The sequence below is a fragment of the Pimephales promelas genome, chromosome 5, assembly GCF_988280905.1.
Source record: "Pimephales promelas chromosome 5, fPimPro1.hap1.1, whole genome shotgun sequence".
In the NCBI taxonomy this organism is placed as follows: domain Eukaryota; kingdom Metazoa; phylum Chordata; class Actinopteri; order Cypriniformes; family Leuciscidae; genus Pimephales; species Pimephales promelas.
This window is the reverse complement of record NC_142773.1, coordinates 40973520-40996451: the sequence shown is the minus strand read 5'-3', so window position 1 is coordinate 40996451 and position 22932 is coordinate 40973520. Positions and strand designations below refer to the sequence as shown.

Genomic DNA, 22932 nt, shown 5'->3' with positions numbered 1-22932 from the left:
TTGCCTTTTATTATTCATGTACTAATTTATTTATTTGTTTACAGATAGAATATATTTGTTATTTTTATAATTATACAGAATAAGATATGTTTGCCTTATTTTTATTATTCATATATTAATTGATATACAAGTAAAACGTATTTATTATTATTATTAATAATGTGTTTTCAGATATAATATATTTGTAATTTTGATAATTACTGTAGAATAATAAATTGTTCTGCTTTATTTTTTATATTTATATCTTAATTTATGTGTGTGTTATTTGTTATGATTAAATAGAATATATTAAAATATATGTAATAGATATTTTTTATATTTGCAATTTATTTAATAATCTTATTTGCAAAATTCACAAAAAAAAGTTTTTTCTCTTAGTTTTCTACATTACATGTGCAATATTTAGATGAGTAAAAAATATATATTTTTTTTACTGTCAAAGAATAAAGAAAAGGTCGGTGTAACTGGTATCATAATATTTAGATTATCGGGAGAAAACGACTGTGTGTGTGTATATATGAAGAGTTCAGATGCAAAAGCCTCTAAATGCCATTTGAAATTTCCTTCCTTAATGATGATTTTTATCAAACTTCTATATTTATGTTCAGTAATTTCACTTAAATAATAATTAATAGGTAATCTTCATTGCCATTTAAGTGAAATTACTGAACTTAAATATACAAGCTTGATAAAAATCATCATTAAAGAAGAAAATTTCAAATGGCATTTAGAGGCTTTTGCATCTGAACTCTTCATATATACCGTATATATATATATATATATATATATATAAACTACATAACTTTTTTTACAACAAAAATGAACTTAGCTACTATACAGCAGAAACCTTAACCCTAACTTCGTTGCATTATTTTCTGTTATCACTGTAAAGTTTGCTATATAAATAAATAAAAATAAAAATTGCTATATAAATAAAGGTGACTTGACATAATTAAAAAAATGAAGACTATAATAAATTAAATACAGTATCTGAAATATCAGGTACAATGATGGTGCTTTTCTAGTAAATAACTATTGAAAAAGCAACATATGTGTGCGATTTATTCTTCCACATTTGATATGAAATATTATTTCTAAGCGATGAATCGTCCGAGTGTGTTTATTCTAAAGGGGAACTTTGCTCCGCTCTTCCTTTGGAATGCGTCGGAACCGGAAGTGGTGGTGACGTCACGGCTGCTCTCGAATTCCCAGTGCAGGACAACAACTGACTGACTGAAATAAAACTTTGACAAACTCTTCCAAAAAGCCGCTTGAAAGTGTTTTAAAGTTCCCCTCCGTGATGCGCGGGTGTGTTTGAAGCGGGCTGGCCGTGTGGCAGATGTGGACTGGCCGTTAGTGGCGGATGGAGTCGGGCTTCGGGGTCCAGCGGAGGGCCGGTGGAGGCTCACCCGCTGTGGGAGCTTCGCAGCGCCGCAGGAAGATGCCGCCCAGAGCCGCTGATTATAAACTACAGGTGATCATCATCGGCTCCCGCGGTGTGGGAAAGACCAGCCTTATGGAGAGATTCACGGATGACACCTTCTGCGAGGCGTGCAAGTCCACTGTGGGTAAGACAAACAAACTACAGAAATAGAGGCTGGAGCAGCTGTCAGTGTATTTGTGTACTAGGCTACCTTATCTTTATGCTTCATTATTATAACAATACATACCGCATTATTGTGGAACTGCTCACAAAACAAATAAATTCCAGATCAACTGTCCTGTCCAAGTTATTATAGGTCACTATAACGTTAGATATATAATAAATATCCATTTTAGTATACATAATGAACTATTAGGCCTAATGATTAGTAAACTAGACTGCTAACAATTTGTATAAAGTAGCTAATTATAATAATATAACTATGTCGAGTATGAATTTGTAAAACCATCTTACAGCATAGATGGTTGTTAAAGATTATAGCTAAGTTGACACACTAGTGTTGGTGTTGTGTGTAAAATAAATGAAAAGTAAAAAGGGTTGGCGCAATATGGATAAACTTTAGCCGACACCTTTTTTCGGTCAAGCAACTTTTTTTCTTTTATAAATATTGTTTACATGGTAATTTAATTTTCGTTTCTATGTTTGCTTGTAAATTGTTTTTCTTTTCTTTTTTCGTTCTTTTGAAGTTGACCGAAATAAACTAAACTAACTAGTTTAGCATAGATTGATATAACTATAGCTAGTTTGGATGGCCTTGGTAGTTACCAGTGATTCATTTGATTAGCATTGGCATTTGATGGATGTTATTTTATTGTGGGTAATATTGTGGAGGTGTGTGTAAAATTAATTAATATACATTTATACACACACACAAACACACAGAAAAACATCTGAAAATCACTTCTGTCAAATCATGAAAATCAAATCATGGCCTGTGACCATGTAAATCAGAGAACATTTAATTTAATATTAATAATGATAGTAACACATATGGATGAAACCACATTTAAAAGAGTTTTATGTTAACATGAATGTCATTTCAGTTTTTGTCTAAACTGTTTACACAAGAGATCTGCCCAGCACTGAATCAATGCATCAGTCATGTAACACACACACACACACACACACACAAATTCTGATTTAAATAATAAAACCCTGCTTTGATACAAAATCAGTGGTTTTTAGCTATTAACTACATGAAAGTGTTACAGCAAGGTTATCACACACTCCTGACAGGCGTTCACATCAGATTATTTGCGTGCTGTTATCTAACCCAGTATCCCAGAATAGCCAGACACAGGTTCACACAGCTGCCGCGACATGCCGGACCCATTAAATATGAATGATTAGCATATAATATTTGATAAGCATGAATTTTAAAGGAATGTTAAAGCTGATCTTATTTCTTCTCATTGGTTTTGAAGGTGTGGATTTTAAAATCAAAACAGTGGAGCTGAGAGGAAAGAAGATCAGGTTACAGATCTGGTGAGTGGAGAGGAAGTCCTGTGTCCTTATCATTGACTCAGCCCACCATGTCACTTCCTGTGTCTCAGAAGCACATGAGATCAAGTCATTAATTCCAGACCGGAGTCTCTGAGAGCCAGTTAAACATCTTTCAAGTGTAGCTTTTGAGATGTAATCAGTTGTGTTTGCTTTACAGTTAACCAGCCATTAACTAACACTTGAGGATACTAAACTCAAGGCTAGATTTTGAAATTATGTCAGACAGCATATCTGGGGTTATTAAAGCATTTTAATTAACTCATCAAATCTGTGATTACACACTCGCAGCATCCCAGAATTCAACAGTGAATGTAAATCTGTGCATTTAAAGTGTGATATCACTAATATCATCTCACTAACTGAAATGTATGTCCATGCACGTCCCTTCTCACCTTCTCATATCAATCCTGCCGACCGCTGGCTGTTAATTCTATTCTATTCAGTTTGATTCTTTCAGATTCCAGCCTATTCAGTTTGATTCTTTCCTATTCTATTCTATTCAGTTTGATTCTTACCGATTCTATTCTATTTAGTTTGATTCTTTCAGATTCTATTCAGTTTGATTCTTTCCGATTCTATTCTATTCAGTTTGATTCTTTCAGATTCCATTCTATTCAGTTTGATTCTTTCAGATTCTAGTCTATTCAGTTTGATTCTTTCCGATTCTATTCTATTCAGTTTGATTCTTACCGATTCTATTCTATTCAGTTTGATTCTTTCAGATTCTATTCAGTTTGATTCTTTCAGATTCTATTCTATTCAGTTTGATTCTTTCTGATTATATTCTATTCAGTTTAATTTTGTGATGCACCGATGTGAAAATTTGTGGCCGATACCGATAACCGATATTAACATTGCTGTTATGGCCGATACCGATATTTACCGATGTCGATATCCCTGTATAGAAAACACATAGCGAGGATTAGGGCTGCACGATATTGGTAAAAAATGACATTGTGATATTTTATTTTTCTGCGATATATATTGTGATATAAAAACAATTTCACCAGATTACTTAAATTGCTCTATTTGGAAAGAATGAATCATTCTAGAATGACTGGGGTAGTTTTGTCATGGAGTATATCCACAGAAACTAATATTAATAGAATGTTAACAAAATTTGTTAACATTCTATTAATCTATTAACCTTACACTTTACAAGAAGGTTCCATTTATTAAAGTGTTCATTTAATGTACACTTTAATAAATGGAACCTTATTGTAAAGTGTTTCCGATTTATGTATCTTGAGCTCAGTGTTGGACAGATCAGTTGTTTTAACCATTCATTAAAGTGAATCGGTTCAAAGGAGTCATTAGTTCGCGAATCGGACGTGTCATTAACGGAACCACGGCACACGTTGTGATTATCCAGGCAGTTTAGAACATCGCACGAGATTTGTCTCGACTTATTTTTACAGTCTATGGTCTCGACAGTCGACACAGAAAACATTTCATCAACACGATAGATTTTTTTTTTTTTGGTTTATTGAAAGTGTGGTTTTACAATTCACAACCAGTAGTTCAGAAGAAAAAAACTTCGGTCTTCCGACCTTTTACCATCGTGTATTCTCAAAGATATTCAGTCAACTCAATTCATAAACATGCGTGAGGGGGAGAGAGAGCAAGACATTTTGAAGACGGCGCGCGTGACCGGTGCTTTCACTCTTGTTCCCTCCGTTAAACAAGCGAAAGACATTTTGAAGACGGCGCGCGTGACCGGTGCTTTCACTCTCTCTTGTTCCCTGAGTTAAACAAGCGAAAGACATTTTGAAGGCGGCGCGCGTGACCGGTGCTTTAATTGACTCTCGTTCCCTCAGTTAAACAAGCGCACCAGTCACTCATCTACATCACTTACCGGTCAAATATGGCTTTGGCGGGACAAAAATACGCATTAGGAAGGCTGGCAGAAAACAGCTCACCAGTTCCAGTCTTCGTGCGCTTGATGTTTAAACGCACTTGCGCTTTTAATACGCGTGCAAAAACAAACATCCCCGCCCCCACGCAAGTCAAATACACAGGGAATGATCATCGGCCTGTTCACATCGGCCCTATTTTGACATCGGAACGATACCGATGTGTAAAAAATTGACCAAATCGGCCGATATTATATCGGCGGCCGATATATCGTGCATCACTAGTTTGATTCTTTCAGATTCCATTCTATTCAGTTTTATTCTTTCAGATTCTAGTCTATTCAGTTTGATTATTTCCGATTCTATTCTATTCAGTTTGATTCTTTCCGATTCTAGCCTATTCAGTTTGATTCTTTTCTATTCTATTCTATTCAGTTTGATTCTTACCGATTCTATTCTATTCAGTTTGATTCTTTCAGATTCTATTCAGTTTGATTCTTTCCGATTCTATTCAGTTTGATTCTTTCCGATTCTATTCTATTCAGTTTGATTCTTTCAGATTCTATTCTATTCAGTTTGATTCTTTCTGATTATATTCTATTCAGTTTGATTCTTTCAGATTCCATTCTATTCAGTTTTATTCTTTCAGATTCTAGTCTATTCAGTTTGATTATTTCCGATTCTATTCTATTCAGTTTGATTCTTTCCGATTCTAGCCTATTCAGTTTGATTCTTTCCGATTCTATTCTATTCAGTTTGATTCTTACGGATTTTATTCTATTCAGTTTGATTCTTACCGATTCTATTCTATTCAGTTTGATTCTTTCAGATTCTATTCAGTTTGATTCTTTCCGATTCTATTCAGTTTGATTCTTTCCGATTCTATTCTATTCAGTTTGATTCTTTCAGATTCCATTCTATTCAGTTTGATTCTTTCAGATTCTATTCTATTAAGTTTGATTCTTTCCAGTTTGATTATTGTGTCCAGTTCTCTTGTGGTTTGGTTCTATTGTATACTATTCTGTTTCTTCTATTTGACTGCTGTTCTATTCTCTTTTAGATAGGTGGTTGCTAAGGTGTTCTGGGTGGTTGCTATGGTGTTACTAGGGTGATTTTTCTCTGCCTCCTGCAATATTTTTTCAAGATCATTCCAGTTGTTTAGCTAGCCTTAATATTTGTGGATCTGTTCATGCCATTGCATGCATTAGTATTCTTACTAGGGTTGGGCCGGTTGGAAAAACAGCCACATGAGGTAAGCTAGCATCTGCTTTATGTGGTAAATAAAGTTATGCTATCTTATTTAGCATCTAACTTATCAGTATTGCTACTAGATGAATACATTTGTATGTGATATTTGCAATGTAAACATTTAATAAATATATTTCCCCATAATATCATCAAAATTTACTTCACTTTGCTTAGTCAAGGTTATGCTAAAATATACTTTCCTCAACTATATTTAAATTCCCTATGAAGAGCCAACCCTCAACTTTGAAAATTCCCACTTTATTACAGTTTATTCACATAAATTCCTGTTAATTGGCATTAGTTCCCATGGAAAGTTTCCATCTTTGTAAATTCCCACTTTAGCAGTTTATTCAGGTACATTCCTGTTAATTCCCATGGAAAATTCCCAGAATTTTGCAACTCTAATAACTATATAACATGATTATATTTTTGATAAGGGGCCGATATTTATGTATTTAAAATCCTTTTTTTTATTGATCTCATGCAATATTCAAATTTTCTGAGATTTTGAATTTCGGGTTTTCATAAGCTGTAAGCCATAATCATCAAAATTATATATTAAATTGCCTGATATTCTAATTTTTCGAGTTTCACCTGTATGTAGTTTTATATGGTTCTATACTATTTTAGAAGTTCTATTCTACTCTATTCTGTTCTGTATTAGTTCCATAGCTTGTTTGTTTCAGTGGAGTCTGGGTTAGTCATCTACTAACCAATCACACTAACTAATCCTAACCCACCCACCCAGTTTATGATTATTTTTAGGGCTGTCAAACGATTAATCGCGATTAATCGCATCCAAAATAAAAGTTTGCGTTTACATTATATATGTGGGTGCACTGTCACTGTGTATAATTATTTATATAAATACACACACATGCATGTATATTTAAGAAAAAAATATTATTTATATATAAAATATTATAATATAAAATATATATAAATCTATATTTAAAAAATAAATATATAAAAATATATAGACCATTTCACAAGATGTAAACAACACTGGTCCAGAAGCACTTCCTGTTTCAGTTTTTTAACACTACATAAAAGCTGGAATAAAATACAACCAACAGAACATTTAAAACTGAATCAAAAAGTTAAACAAACATCTTTAAGATGTTTTCTTTACATGTGAAATAAAGAAAACAGTTACAAACTGAAACAGGAAGTGCTTCTGGACCAGTGTTGTTTACATCTTGTGAAATGGTCTATAAAAATATAAAAAACATATACAAAAGAATATATAATATTGTAACATAGTTCAGGGAAGGAGGAGGCAGGAACCGGATAATAATAATAAAATAAAACTTTATTTAAATAAAATAAACAAACAAATTACCTGCCAGCAGCCCCTCGCGGACGACTGCTGGCTTACCAAAATAAAACATAAATACCGGCCAGCAGCCCCTCACGGACGACTGCTGGCTTACCAAATAAAATATAAAATACAAATAAAAGCAGGCCTGTTCCTCTCTCGATCATCCACTCCGTCGCTCCCCCTTTATGGCTCCGCTCCTTCGTGAGAGATGCGAGACCGGTGTGCTTCACAGGTGCTGCTCATTAGCAATCGCACCACCGGCCTCGCGACTTTCTCTCACGTCCCTCGGCCGTCCTGCTCACCACAAATATATATAAAAATATATACTTAAATATATACAAGCATGTGTGTGTATTTATATATATAATAATTCTACACAGTGTACCCACATATATTATGTAAACACAAACTTTTATTTTGGATGCGATTAATCGTTTGACAGCCCTAATTATTTCCCTTTGACCCTGAAACACACCGGCTTCTCTCACAACACACTTGTCTGCTTTTAATCTGTGTGTGTAACACATGTCCGCTCACGTCCAGCTTCCCAGCATCCATGGCTCCTTCACTGTCCGTCTTAACTGCTCATTGACATGTGACGCCTCACCGGTCCTCTTTGTGACATCATATCCTGTTTTGGAAAAATGCAGCCAGACTAGGGTGGATAAGGTACAGTAAAAACAAGGAGATAAACATCTATCATGTGCAGTAATGTGTTTTTCCTTTCAATCTCGATGTGATGAGCTGCTGAGATACAAGTAAAGCAAATTAGATGATAACACGCTGATCATTTACATAATGCACCTTCCTGTTCTTATTTTGAGTGATTCGTCATCGGGTGCATGTTGTTTGTCTTTCTAATCTGTTATAAAAATGAAATAAATTGACTTTCTTTTTCAGCTGTCTCCACAAATCCCTCTTACCTTTTCAACTCCCCCCTCCAACCGCTGTGATTATAGAGAGACGTTTCACTGTTAAATCAATTCCCTTTCTTTTGTAGTCTAGCATATGATTTATTCCCCACTCTGAATGTTATGTGAGGCGAATAACGATGAATAATTGCAGGGACACGGCAGGTCAGGAGAGGTTTAACAGCATCACGTCGGCGTATTATCGTGGCGCCAAAGGCATCGTGCTGGTCTATGACATCACCAAGCAGGAAACCTTCGAAGACCTGCCTAAATGGATGAAGATGATAGACAAGGTGATCAAACATCACAAACACTGATTTCTTTTCTGTTGTGCAGCAGTGATTGTTATCTAACTTTTGGGTTTGGTTCTGTGCAGTATGCGTCAGAGGATGCTGAGCTCTTATTGGTCGGGAACAAACTGGACTGCGAGTCTGATCGCGCCATCTCACGACAACAAGCTGAGAGAGTGAGACCACTGTTATCTGTTATCTTAGTATTATTTATACACCAAATTAGTTTTTCTTTATTTTAGGATTTAGCATTAAGCTTTGTATCAGTAGGAAACCTGTAGTATTTTCGAATTACCGTGCTTTCCACCCTCATATCCCCCTGAGATGAGAGAGTTATGTATTTTTTGTAGGGCTGTGCAAAAATTTATTGCGATTAATCGCATCCAAAATAAAAGCCTGTGTTTACATAATATATTTGTGTGTGCTGTATATAATTATTTTGTATATATAAATACCTATGCATGCATGTATATATTTAAGAATTATTTGCGCTTAAATTCTGTATATATATATATATATATATATACATAATCTATATTATACAAATATAAATATTTTATATATGAATAACACATTTTCTTAAATATATACATGCATGTGTGTGTATTTATATATACAAAATAATCATATACAGCACACACAAATATATTATGTAAACACAGACTTTTATTTTGGATGCGATTAATCGCAATTAATTTTTGCACAGCCCTAATTTTTTGTTTTAGTTTTAGTACATTTAAATTTTAACTAGTATCAAGTAGTTATCAAAGCAACATTTCTAACATTTATGGTGTTTTTAATCTAAAATGGTCATATGATGCCATTTTAAAAGTTCATTATTTTGGTTAGCTTTGCGTGCTTTAAAAAACACATTGTTTTTCACGTACTGTACTGCATTATTGCAGCTCTTCTATATGAAACACACTGATTTCTCCTTCTGAAAAGCCTAGAGTGATCTGATTGGCCAGCTGACCCACTCTAATTAGGAGTTAGTAGACGTTACTTAGTCAGCAGAATGTGGGGACCATCAAAATAAAGTGTTAAAATTAATACTTTTAGATAAGTTAACAATAACAACGGCAAATATGCGGCAAATAGCTAATGGCTTTTTACTACGAGACACAAAGAGCTCCTATTTTTATTCTGATACCTGTTGATTTGTTGTTATTTCTGTAGTTTAACCTAAATTTAGTATCTTGATTTCAGCTGTATAATGCTGTTTACTTTGACATTTTGTTTGGTGGAGGAAAATGCTGAATTACAACTTGGTGTCCAAAGCCCTGGACACAGGGACATTATTATTTCTCCACAGAGAGATTCTTTGAATGCTGTAAATAATGTCTCCGCCAACCTTTCCAAACCCACTGAGACTAAAACTTACTCTATTAGTGAGTGAGAACACATTTTAGTTCACTCAAACATTATTTACTCAATCCAGTGTCATTCAAGAGTATCATAAAAGCAGTCCATACAGGTGAAACTCGAAAAAGTAGAATATCGTGCAAACGTTTATTTATTTCAGTAATTCAACTTAAAAGGTGAAACTAATATATTATATAGACTCAATACATGCAAAGTGAGATATTGCGATATGATAATGGCTTACAGATATGAAAACGTTTTCACAATATTCTCATTTTGAATTTGGGGTTTTCATAAGCTGTAAGCCATAATCATCAACATTATAACTAATAACGGCTTGAAATATCTCACTTTGCATGTTATGAGTCTATATAATAAATTAGTTTTACCTTTTAAGTTGAATTACTGAAATTGCATTCTATTCAAATTTTTCGAATTGTATATAACTGAAGTTATGTAGAATAGCTAGGTGTGTTGCTATTCTAAAAGAGAACTGAGGGCATTTGAAAAGCAATAAATATTAAATTATTTAACTATTTAACCCATTCAGGAGAACCGTCACTCTGAAATAAAGTACTTTTTTTTTTCTTCTCTGATGGCAGTTTGCTTCACGGATATCAGGGATGCGTTTCTGTGAGGCCAGTGCCAAGAATAACTTTAACGTGGATGAGATTTTCCTTAAACTAGTTGATGATATTTTGAGTAAGGTAAGTGGAGCTGTTTTATTAACTGTTTTGTTCATGAGTTTGACTGAGAATGTGGCATTCATCAGGTATCATGAGTGTTTCTGGCTCATATAGTGTCATCAAGAGCTTAACTATGGGAAGCTTGTTGCCGCCACTGAATAAAAAAATGAAAAAATAATGTAGATTTTTTTTGTCTCACAATTGCGAGATATGAAGTCAGAATTGTGAGAAAAAAAGTCGCAAATGCGAGATATAAAGTTGCAATTTTGATAAAGTCGCAATTGCGAGATAAAAAGTCGCAATTCTGAGAAATAGTCGCAATTACGAGATATAAAGTTGCAATTGCGAGATAAAAACTCGCAATTCTGAGAAATAAAGTCGCAATTGCGAGATAAAGTCGCAATTCTGAGAAATAAAGTCGCAATTGCGAGATAAAAAGTCGCAATTCTGAGAAATAGTCGCAATTACGAGATATAAAGTCGCAATTGCGAGATAAAAACTTGCAATTCTGAGAAATAAAGTCACAATTGTGAGAAATAAAGTCACAATTGCGAGATATAAAGTCGCAATTCTGAGAAATAAAGTCGCAATTGCGAGATAAAAACTCTAATTCTCAGAAATAGTCACAATAATGAGATATAAAGTCGCAATTGCGAGATATAAAGTCGCAATTGCGAGATATAAAGTCGCAATTCTGAAAAATAAAGTCGCAATTGCGAGATAAAAACTCTAATTCTCAGAAATAGTCACAATAATGAGATATAAAGTCGCAATTGCGAGATAAAAAGTTGCAATTCTGAGATATAGTCGCAATTACGAGATATAAAGTCGCAATTGCGAGATAAAAACTTGCAATTCTGAGATATAGTCGCAATTACGAGATATAAAGTCGCAATTGCGAGATAAAAACTTGCAATTGTAAGAAATAAAGTCGCAATTGTGAGATATAAAGTCACAATTGCGAGATATAAAGTCGCAATTGCGAGATAAAAACTTGCAATTGTGAGAAATAAAGTCGCAATTGTGAGATATAAAGTCACAATTGTGAGATATAAATTCGCAATTACCTTTTTATTTTTCATTCTGTTGCGGAAACAAGCTTCTAGTTTGTAGGATGTCAAAAGCCAGAATTTGACTATTGGCATAAAGTCAGATCCACTTTCCAGTTTATTATGGCCAAGAACCGCCCACTTAGACAGGAAGGACCAGCATGTAATCAACTGAAGTTTGTTTTGAACGTGATATTTTTAAATGTCAAGCTTTTATTTTGGCTAGAAAGCGCAGGGATCCTTTAAAACGTCTCCTTTTTTAACAACGCCTGTTTTATGAGTCCTTCTCCTTACAAGTTAAATGCATTTTGCATTAAAAAAATGCACGTTTTAAACCGATCCAACATGCATTTTGGTTTTGTTATATTTTGCAACCCTAGTTTTGAGCAAGATCTTGCCATTTTTGTGTGCAATGTGCATCAGACAGTCAGTGAAGAGTCTAATAATCGTACGAAATGTTGTTTTTCCATAGATGCCACTTGAAGTCCCCAGTCGAGAGCTGTCCAACAGTGTCCTGTCCCTTCAGCCCGAACCTGAATTCCCACCAGAGCTGCCTCCACCTCGCATGCGCTGCTGTTGAGACTCGCTTCATGCTTTATTTAGAAACCCAACACCTCCTTCCCTCTTATAACCCCACACATGCTGTTACAGACTCCCGCCAGCAGGGGTCCATGTCCTGATGAGCCCATATGCTTGATGAGATGATGGCCTGTCCTTACCAGAGAGCATTTAATCATCCCTCGCTATAGATTTCACACCGTGCAAATAATTACAGTCCATATTTTGGTACTTCTAGATCATCCGTATCATCACACACATTTTTGCCGGCCCATTCATGGACTACCTCATTTCTGGGAAGCACACGATTGCGTTGATCTGACACGTGCCTTTCCTATGGGATACCGCTGCACACACGCCTCATACTCCTCTTTATGTAGTTTACATCATCACTTACTCTAACTGAAACCAGAAACTACCGTTTATATTGCACGACGGATACTTTCACTTCCCTTCACGTCGTTTCAAGCACTCATGGAAAACGATCCCGGTCTCAAATTAAGAAGCTCTCTTCCAAATCGATGTGGCATTAAAAGCGAAGTGGATCTACATTTCATGCCTAGTGGAGTTAATTTGTTTCCTCGAGGTGGTTTGTTCGGCCCATTATTAATCACCAGCATGTTTGGGGGTTGAAATGACTTTACGCCGTACGTTCTATCATTGTTACTGTTTTTGAGTTTGGATTTTGCGTTATCCGTTGTGTTTTGCACTACAATTCATTCGTAGCTAGTTTACGAACGTTAGTGAAGGACCTGTGTACAGAAGACTAACCTTATTATTCAGAGTTTTGTTATTTAGTAGCCCTGTTTCAGTGTCATTTCACTCGAGTAGAATAAAGGAAGGTTGTTAATCGGGTGATTGTTTTATGAATTGCTCTCGCCGAAAGGGCTATTTCTCCGTGGAGAGTAAAAAGGGACATTTAGGAGGATCACTTGTTCTCTTCAGTTGAAATCACTATGCCTCCGCGTTCCTGGAAAAAAACACTGATTTACGTTGAATTGAGTTATTTGCCTGTGTTAGATTAAGGACGTCCGACTAGGAATGATTTAGTTGTGTAATATAACAAAACTTTATAACTGGTGTTTGATTGGAAACACTATTGTAAGCTGGCACTAGATATGCTGTGCAACTGGTTTTGAGGAATATGATGCCTTTTTCATAGCACCTGTCCAAAAAATGATTTTCATGACATATATTTGTCATATCTGCTCTGTAAAAAAATGGTAAACTACTGGCAGCTGTGGTTGCCAGTATCATACTGTAAAAATACGGTGTGTTAACTGTTTTTGACAACTAAAGACCTTTTTGTCAGCTTAATTTAACACTATATAGTAGACAAAATGGTATTTAGCTGTTAACATTTTTAGTTACCAGTAGTTTACCGTTATTTTATAGATTTATGTTTTTTTTACAGTGTGACCCTAAAATCAATATTTAGCTTAAAAAATAAATTGCTTTATTTGACAACATTTTTATAGCACCCCACCCAATTTCCATTATCTTTATGCAAAATGTAACTTTTTATTATTATTATTATTTTTTTTTTTTCATTTGAAGTGAAATATGAACTGTAAATGTTCTGGACAGTTTTAATGATATTCACTGTACGTCAACTAATAGAAAGATGATGTACGTGTGTAGTGGAAGTGTATGGGCTATATGCACGCATAAGTTCCGCATTTGACGCAAGGACGCTCAACAGTTTCCGGTTGTGGAGATTAAAGCGGAGGAAAAAACGTTCCTACGTTTAAATGTAATTTTATATATAGTTATGTTTATTTAATATAATTTTAAAAAGAAGCATAAACACAACGAGGGATGTCTGTTTTATCTGTTTTTGTGACTAATGTTTCTTTAGTATTACCATGGAGTATAAAAGTCAATATAAATTCTCGGTTTAGAGTGCCGAAGTGATGACGTCACTTTGTAGGACAACTCGGAAGCTAGCGGCGCATGGGTTCCCTTGGTCGAGAAGCAATGCATTTTCCCCATAGACTTTTGGAAAATCGCAAAAAATAAGATCTGTGTTTAACAAAGGGTTGTGACCCTTACACGTTTTGTCTAGCAAGATAATCTTTACAAGTTAATCCAAAATGTATACATTTGGAAGCCTATAGCCTATAAAGATTTTAAAAAACACAATCAGACACAATAAAGTTTAAAAAAAACATAAGCAGGTTATAACTGTGTGTTCTATGTCATAGATCAAAACGTGAAAATATTTAGAGGCTTTGTTCACCACAGACCTTATTTCAGCCGATTTAGCAAAAACCCATTCAAAAATCCCATAGACTTTCGAGCGAGGGGACCGTAGTGCTAAAATGCTAACTCTGGCCTACAGAGTGACGTCGTAACTTCGATCGGCGGATGTTATCGAGCATCTTTAAACCTTCACCGGAAATACCGCCGTGCATAGAGCCCATTACGTGTGTTTGTAAACCAGTGTTGTACTAAACAACCCAAACTTGGAGTGTGTTCTGTTTTCGAGAGGCTAATGGTGAAAAATGGCTTTTTTTTTTGTTCATTATTATTATAGCCTATCAACTTTTTCAAATTTAACTTTTTAACTGTGTGTCCTTTGAAAGTTCATAACCAACCTAAACCTGTAGATTGTGTGTTAACAATGTTAGAGAGAGTGTAATACTAACCTCAAAATGTTCATATTTGTAAGCGTGTGCCATATCGTAACCTTATGAGATACTCCTTTTCACCAAGTGCTTTTCACTTTCGATTGGCAAATTGATCATTTATTTTGGATGGTAGTTGAATCTAGAGTCAGATTTACTCTATTTTTATAATTATTTACAGCAAAACCCCACTGACATTTTTGACATTTGCATTCAAGACGCTCTCTTTCTTTGTTTTCTTGTTTGTATTTATATTTTGTTTCCGTGTATGAAGCTTAGTTGGTCTTCCCCAGAGGAACTGACTTCATGTTCTGCAAAAAAAAAAAAAAAAAACTGTCAATGACGCTTTTGACGCAACCTTAAAACTTCTCAGTTGCCTTTATGAACCTTCATTTTGTACAGAATAAGTCTTGGTTAAGTCCCCAATCATATCAGTATTTACTACAGAAACAAAAATTGAAACATCCTCATGTCATTGCAAAATAGAAGAGTTCTTTGTACGAATAATACATTGGTATTAGTTATTTGAAGCAGTTTGGCATGTTTAAGTAGTTTTGTGGTATTTATAACTTGTTGCATTTTTAAACTAATGAAGTGCAAATAAAGATATATATTTATTACATAGATGTGTGTTAGCATTCCGATGCTTTTCCTCCTGTTTGCGTAACGCCGCCTAAGCATTTGCACAATGTTATTCCATCCATTCAAAACAATGTTTTATTGTTCAGTATTTTCAGAGATGCACTGCATCCTTTTCGCCATATGATGGCGCTATTGGATAAATACGTTAATTGGATAAATACGTAAAATACGTTAATTAACTACTGCATTGCTTTTTTTTAAATAAAAATAAATAAAAGTTTTGGTAAATGCTCGCTGGGAATTTAGAAATATGAGTGCAAACTAAAAGGTAGGCCTATTAGATGATAATAGTTTGTGTGTGTCTGTGTGTGTACAGTACCATGCAAAAGACATTATATGGAGAAAAATTCTGGAATGTTTTCATCAAAATCCTTAATTTCTTTTTGACTGAAGAAAGAAAGACATGGACATCTTGGATGACATGGGGGTGAGTAAATTATCAGCAAAAGTTTTTTTTAAAGTGAACTACTCCTTTAAGTCACCTCCGACTTTATTGTTTACAAATGTTTTAATGAACATCCATAGTTGTTTTTCTGGCATTTTATTTAAATAGCTACAAACTGAAAATATGTGAAGTAGCCTAATGTAAAAATAAAAATCTGAATAATGTGGCTTTTTTTAAGCACAAATATTTAGTGTGACCTGGACTTCTTAAAGTTTCTCAAAGAGGAAACTCTGAGAAACTTATCATATTTTCTCATCATAAAGTTTTCTTGGCATTCCAGTCCGTTTCCATTCCATTAGGTTTAATAAGAGAGCCAGTTTCCTGCTATTGCTCAAGTGTAAGTGAGCTCACGAAATACTTGCCACTTTAGCCTATATAAGCCATTTCTTTCAGAATGTTCGTGTTTTTTAATATTGCGTTTACATTTCCTGTGTTTCAACTCAAAACACCCGTTAATGGCAACATCCTCTTTTTAATAAATAATTGCAAGACTATTAAAAAATATATTTTGTAAAATGGTGAAATATTTGGGGCAATTTGTTTAAAGACTCAAACAAACCGGGTTGTATTTTTTGGTATTAAAATATTATTGTTTTTAATAATATCATTATATAATGCTATTTTATTTAGGCTACACCTGTATCAAAATGATTAAAAAAAGTATTTCCCTGTTTCTCTGTAGTAGTAGTAGTAGTGGTGGTGTGTGTGCGCGCGTGCGTGTGTGTGTGCGCGCGCGCGCTGCTCATTGCGTCTCCATGCGTACGCACGCGTGCCTGCCCGTTTACCGGAGCGCGAGGAGGGGAGTGCCCGGTTCTTGTGTGTGAAAAACAAGCGCATGCGCTCCACGAGACCTGAGACACGGACGGGGAGCGTCAGACCGCAGCGCCTGCAGATTTTCCCGTCAGCCGGGGGGGAGAGAACAGCAGGGAGAGATGATGGGAGGACTGTAATCCCGGGGGAGGGATGGACCATGGATGGACCGATTGATTCAACGCACAGAACCACGGAGATTCTCACTTGACACAACACTATCCACCGCATCCCGATCGGAAGCGCGAGGAACGACACGGTGATGGGAAGTGATTTACGGTTGCGCGTCCATCTGAAGTGATGAGACAGAAGCGCGCGGCTGAATCCTTCTGTCAAGTTGTATAATGGAGAGCCCCAATGGCTCCGACACCAAACCGCAGAGCCATCATCCTCATCCTCAGGTGGAGAAGAAGAGGTTAAACCGCGCGCCGTCCCCTGCCAGACCCGTCCTGAAGGATGTCCATTCGCGAACGGCCAAACCGATCGTGCCAAAATCCCCCAAATTCAACAAGCAGCAAACGTCCTCCACACCGGTGACGCCTCACAGCCGCGTCCCGAGACGCGCCGTCCCGGGCGCGAAGGACAAACCCGCATCAGCACCTGCAAAAAGCAAACCCTCAGCGACAAAAAAGGCGGTTAAGGTCACTCAGCATGCAGCATCCGAACCGAAACCGGCGTGCAAAACGGTTGATACCGCCGCTCCGCAGATCCCCAAAAGCAAGGGGAGGCTCGCCCCGATACGCGTTCCCACCGCACGCGGCGTCTGCCAGACGGACAGCAGCTCGGATTTGTCCGATTGTCCCTCCGAGCCGTTGTCCGACGAGCAGAGACTGGTCCAGGCCGCCAGTAGCGATGCGGAGTCCGGCTCCGGTTCCGGTTCGAGTGAGCAGGTGGTCGGGGTTCGGGTGCGCGCGCTCGCGCTCGGAGCGGGAGGATCTCAGGCTTCACCGGCGCCCGGTGCGCACGGGGACCAATGCAAAGCGGAGAAAGACGCACAATTTAAAACGGGGGGCAAGGAAATGGCCCCGGAGGAAATGCTGAGGGAAATCGAAGACCTTCGATCGGAAAATGACTACCTCAAGGTGAGCCCACACTCTCAAATGTAGGCTACGTATTCTTAGAAGGAACTAATACATTACGTTTGCGTGATATTCCAACGCTTGGTGCTTTCAATCCTTACCCAAAAAGTATAGTAGGCTATGGATCATGTGGCGGAGCTTTGATACAGAGTGACTGAATTAGTGTACAGAATATTTTTAGATGAATGTCTGAAGAAGGATTATGGGTTGAGCTGCTGCTGTAATCCACGTGACTGTTTTACACCTTGATTTGTTTTTTTCACGTGATCACCCTCTTGATAATCTGGCTCATGTTTAAATTTCATCCTACTCATCAGACACCTCTTAGACTAACAGTACTGTAGCATCATTCGTCCCTGAAAGCATCTAGTGTTTATTCTTTTGACATACATTTAATGCCAGAGTAAAATACTTGAAAGTATGATGCTTTTTATTATTGAAGTGTAATTGGAGTACCATAATCATGTTACAAAATGTAGAATTGTGATGATATTAGATGGCAGTGTCGTTGTACTAAGGTTAGATATAAAAAATACAATTATAGTAAATAAATGTATTTATATAGCACATACACACTGCTAAGCTGACCAAAGTGCTGATCAAATTATAATTACATTCGAAGTTATATTCAAATAAAGATTTGTTTTAATATAGATGTAAAAACCATGAGTGGCGGTATAAGGCGATACTGTGTGTGTAACTGGTCCTATTTGAGTCAACCCACTACAAGAGGGATTCGAATCGGGGTGTCCAGAATGGGAGACGGATGCGCTAACAAGTACACTAAAGACCGTAGCCGCTAGCTTCAGTCGCTAATGCGCCTCTTTAGGCCAGGGGAGTGAGGTTTGCACACACAGCTCTTACTGCCCTTCCTCTCGACGCTATCTCAGGATTAGATAGACCCAATATTTCCTCTTTTTTCTCTCTTTTTAAGAAAAGAGAGAACAACAAAATCATCCCCACTGCTTAAAGCTACACTGTGTAACTCTTTTAGTTTATTCTTAGCTAAAAACGCTTAGTTCTTTCAAAAACATATGTGCTCATTAATGTATATTTACTTCGTTCAAGTAATAAAGTATTCTCGTGAGTGTATAATATGCCATTGAAAATACATACGGGTAAGGGGTTCGCCATGTTGCCCCTCCATCGTGAAAGTACATTAGCCAAAGAGGGACATACCCGTTTCGCGTTTACATTTGAGTTAACACTCATGGACGAGGTCGAACTGGAAGCCATGTTAATCTTGGACTACATTGGCCACCGTAGGAGTTAAAACGAAATCGGAGTTGAGAGGAACAGAAACTAATATTCACTGGATGGTCGTATATCTTTACACCGCTAGATGGGGGTAAAAATCACACAGTGTAGCTTTAAAGACTCCATTTTGTATTGTTTTTGCGATTAATCCGCAACGGATGAATTAAAGGATAGTGCACTTTAAAAAAAAAAAACTTTTGCTGATAATTTACTCACCCCCATGTCATCCAAGATGTCCATGTCTTTCTTTCTTCAGTCGAAAACAAATTAAGGTTTTTGATGAAAACATTCCAGTATTTTATCCATATAATGGATGTCAATGGGGTCCAAACAGTTCAAGGTCCAAATGAGAGTTTCAGTGCAGCTTCAAAGGGCTTTAAACTTTTTTATTCATTTTTGAAATGAGTGATCGTTTCACTAGATAAGACCCTTATTCATCGTCTGGTGTCGTTTAAAGCCCTTTGAAGCTGCACTGAAACTCTCACTTGGACCTTGAACCGTTTGGACCCCATTGAAGTCCATTATATGGAGAAAATCCTGGAATGTTTTCATCAGAAACCTTAATTTCTTTTCGACTGAAGAAAGAAAGACGTGGACATCTTCTACTCGACCCGCTCCGAGTGCGATTCGAACCGAGGTCTCTGCCGTGGAAAGGGGCCACGCTAACAGCGTCAGTCGCTAGTGCGCCTCTTTAGGCCAGGGGAGTGAGGTTTACACACACAGCTCTTACTGGCCTTACATGAGCAGAGAAACATCTAGATCCATAAATCTTTGGCTGATTTTAGGTCACATCAGTCCACAGAGGCAATCCAACAGACATCAGAAAGACCCTCAAACCTCCCGCAGGAAACGCATCACAGTCTTTGCTCTCTGTGTGAAGTGTGATGGCTAGATGAAGGCAGGCCTAATTAGCATAATTCCATAAATGATTGATCTTATTTGTCAGATGCGCCAGGGCTCGGCTGCGGTCACAAACAGGATTTTCATAAGTTTATCTCTGAATACGGCGTGTTAATCCGCTTTAGTAGCTGTGTGTGTAATTCTGCGTCCCCGCAGGATCCGCTCACACACACACACACACACACACGTCCCTCCTGACCCTGAGCCGGCCCGTGTGTTCAGAGCCTCCCAAAAGCAGATGTGCACCTCCATCTGTGTGTTTATCTCTATTCTGAAGCATGTGTTACATGCAGCTCCATGTTGGTACTATTGTGTGACATTAATCATTTAGTCCGCCATAACTCATGTTTGACAGGAACATCCATACAGCGCATGCTGTCACATGACATTGTCCCCAGCATACAGTGAAGGTCATTGTGTTTGGACCGTTTGTCACGGTCTGTCTTTCTTCTTCGACTTTGTTTACACTGAATTCGCTGAGGCATTGTGGAGTATTTACTGGGAAATGAGGCGTCACAAATGACTGTCATTTATTTCGGTCCAGGACGGGCTACAGTTTCTTTACCTCCAGTCTTGTTTGTTTTAGTGCCTTTTTATTTGTTCTAGTGTCCAAAATCAGAACAATTAAATTAAAATGTGTTCACACTTGGCATGTTTGGTTGGATGGATTAAATGTCCCGTATTATGCCCCTTTTCACAAGATGTAAAATAAGTCTCTGATGTCCCCAGAATGTGTATGTGAAGTTTCAGCTCAAAATACCCAACAGATCCTTTTTTAGAGCATGTTTAAATTGTCATTTTTGGGGGCTCAGAAAAACGCGCTGTGTGAGTGTGTGCCCTTTAAATGCAAATTAGCTGCTGCTGCTGCCGGCACAGGGGGCGGAGCTTCATGAGCTCGCGCTCAGTCTCTCAGGACAATTTCATCTCACGGAATGATGAAAATATCAGAAACTCTCAGTAACGGTGTTCATTTCGAGTCGGACAATAATGCCTACAGAGTCAGAGTGCTGTATAGAGATGGAACAGGTATAGTTTAGTAGTTTAATTACGGTTATTATTTGTCATCTGCTTGTATGTATCCATTATTTATTAATAGCCTACTAGTCTGCTGTTTCGGACCAGGTCCAACATATACTAATGAGTTTAATAAAGTTTATTGTACATCACACAAAAGGCGAAGCGTCAGTTTTACCTCAGAAAATCACCGTAAGAGCTGAGTAAACACAGTAAGTTATTTTGAGGGAGCGTTCCTGTGGGCGGACGTTAGTCAAAAAACTGTTCTACTGACGTCATTAAAGAAGGAAGTAGAGGGATGTAGTCCAAACGGGCCGTTCGATGTAGGCTACCAATGTTAAATAAAATATCTCGCTTGGCATTGAACTTTGAGCTTTATAATTTTACAGATATTATTTATACTCTGACAACAACAACATTACACATGAACTAAAGTTTGAAATATGGGATCACGAAGAAAGGAAAAGTAATTTTACAGATTAAAAAAAGTTATTTGTAAATCAAAGTGCATTTCACAAGATTTAGAGTTGTTAACCTGATTCTAATCCTGATTCTGATTCTCATTCTAATTTGATTCTGATTTTCATTCTATTTTTGATTCCAATTCTGATCGTGTTTCTGTTTCTAATTCTGATGTTCATTCTGATTATTATTATTCTGATTCTAATCCTGATCATAAATAATTCTTAATCTGTTTCTAATTAGGGCCCAAGCCCTGAAAGGGCGAAGGCCCTATTGTTTTCCTAACGATTATTATTATTATTATTATTTATACGACTATTTGGGCACTTTTGGGGCCCTTAACATGCTCAAAAACTCTTGAAACTTTGCACACGGGTCAGAATCCGCGGCCATCAGGGCCGGGCTGAAGATGGTACCCGGGCGTGGCAGGGGGGCTAGACAGCGCCCCCTGGAACGGGGTCCGAAAACTTGGTCCATAAATCAAACACGCTTGCATGTAATAATATGAAACTCGGTGCACATGTTGATCTCATCGTTCATATATACCTCAAACTATTACTTTTTACCCCAGCCCAACAGGAAGTCGGTTATTTAGGGTTGTTCATAAAACACTCGCAATGGAATTTGAAGTACTACTCCTAGAGAATTCAAACACACGGCACGAAACTCGGTCAGCAAGAAGTCAAGGCATTGAGGATGAAAGTTTGCGAGGGGATTTTTGATATCTCGAACGGTTTGGCCGTGGCGAGGAAACGAAATTATGGCGAGAAACGTGAAACAGGAAGTGTGTTATAACTTCAGCATACATTAACTGATCTTGATGAAACTTCAGCAGTATGTTCGCTGTAAGAGGACGATCACATGGATGTGACTATTGTGAGTCAAAGTTATAGCGCCACCAACTGGCAGCAGGAAGTGTGTCACTTTCAAAATGCTTTGAAATCACCCTCTTATTTTTACCCGATTTGCTTCAAACTTAATCTGTATAATGTAAATACATAGCAGATGAAGACCTGTGAATGGATTCTTGATATCTTTGATACTGTTGCCGTGGCAACGCATCAAACTTTAAAATTCTTTTTTTTGATGATTTTGAGACTCTTAGCGCCTTTTGGGGCCCTTAACGGGTTTGAAAACTCTTGAAACTTTGCACACAGGTCAGATCCCACAGCCATCAGAGCCGGGCTGAAGATGGTACCTGGGTGTGGCAGGGGGGCTAGACAGCGCCCCCTGGAACGGGGTCCGAACACTTGGTCCATAAATCAAACATGCTTGAATGTAATAATATGAAACTCGGTACACATGTTGATCTCATCGTTTTATCTATACCTCACACTCTTACTTTTTACCCCAGCCCAACAGGAAGTCGGCTATTGAGGTTTGTTTGTAAAACGCTCGCAATGGAATGTGCAATACTCCTCCTAGAGAATTCAAACACACGGCACGAAACTCGGTCAGCATGAAGTCAAGG

General features: G+C 37.2%; 2 protein-coding genes across 7 annotated transcripts in view; both read left to right on the top strand.

Annotated features, from left to right (window-relative positions):
* Window positions 1–1164: 1164 nt before the first annotated feature.
* On the top strand, window positions 1165–15476 carry rab12 (RAB12, member RAS oncogene family). Its single transcript, XM_039649084.2, has 6 exons — window positions 1165–1568; window positions 2869–2929; window positions 8435–8573; window positions 8657–8746; window positions 10535–10639; window positions 12140–15476. The coding sequence occupies exons 1-6, from the start codon at window positions 1364–1366 to the stop codon at window positions 12245–12247; spliced, it is 708 nt and encodes a 235-aa protein (XP_039505018.1). The 5' UTR covers window positions 1165–1363; the 3' UTR covers window positions 12248–15476.
* Window positions 15477–16741: 1265 nt separating this feature from the next.
* Window positions 16742–22932, top strand: part of mtcl1 (microtubule crosslinking factor 1) — a 78372-nt gene continuing 72181 nt past the window's right edge. For 4 of the 6 annotated variants that reach the window (XM_039649098.2, XM_039649090.2, XM_039649107.2 and 1 more), the window contains exon 1: window positions 16744–17831. In XM_039649098.2, the coding sequence (XP_039505032.2) occupies window positions 17094–17831 (738 nt within the window). In that variant the 5' untranslated portion in view covers window positions 16744–17093. Of the gene's footprint in view, window positions 17832–20852; window positions 21012–22932 lie in introns of those variants that run through there. The other 2 variants (XM_089131548.1, XM_089131549.1) reach the window with 2 other exon arrangements.

What these genes read in the sequence shown, in the direction of transcription:
- rab12 (XM_039649084.2), top strand. Translation starts at nt 1,364, where the DNA reads ATGGAGTCGGGCTTCGGGGTCCAGCGGAGGGCCGGTGGAGGCTCACCC. An exon ending in GGCGTGCAAGTCCACTGTGG is followed by an intron (nt 1,569 to 2,868) that starts GTAAGACAAACA and finishes TTGGTTTTGAAG; the next exon opens with GTGTGGATTTTAAAATCAAA. An exon ending in TTGATGATATTTTGAGTAAG is followed by an intron (nt 10,640 to 12,139) that starts GTAAGTGGAGCT and finishes GTTTTTCCATAG; the next exon opens with ATGCCACTTGAAGTCCCCAG.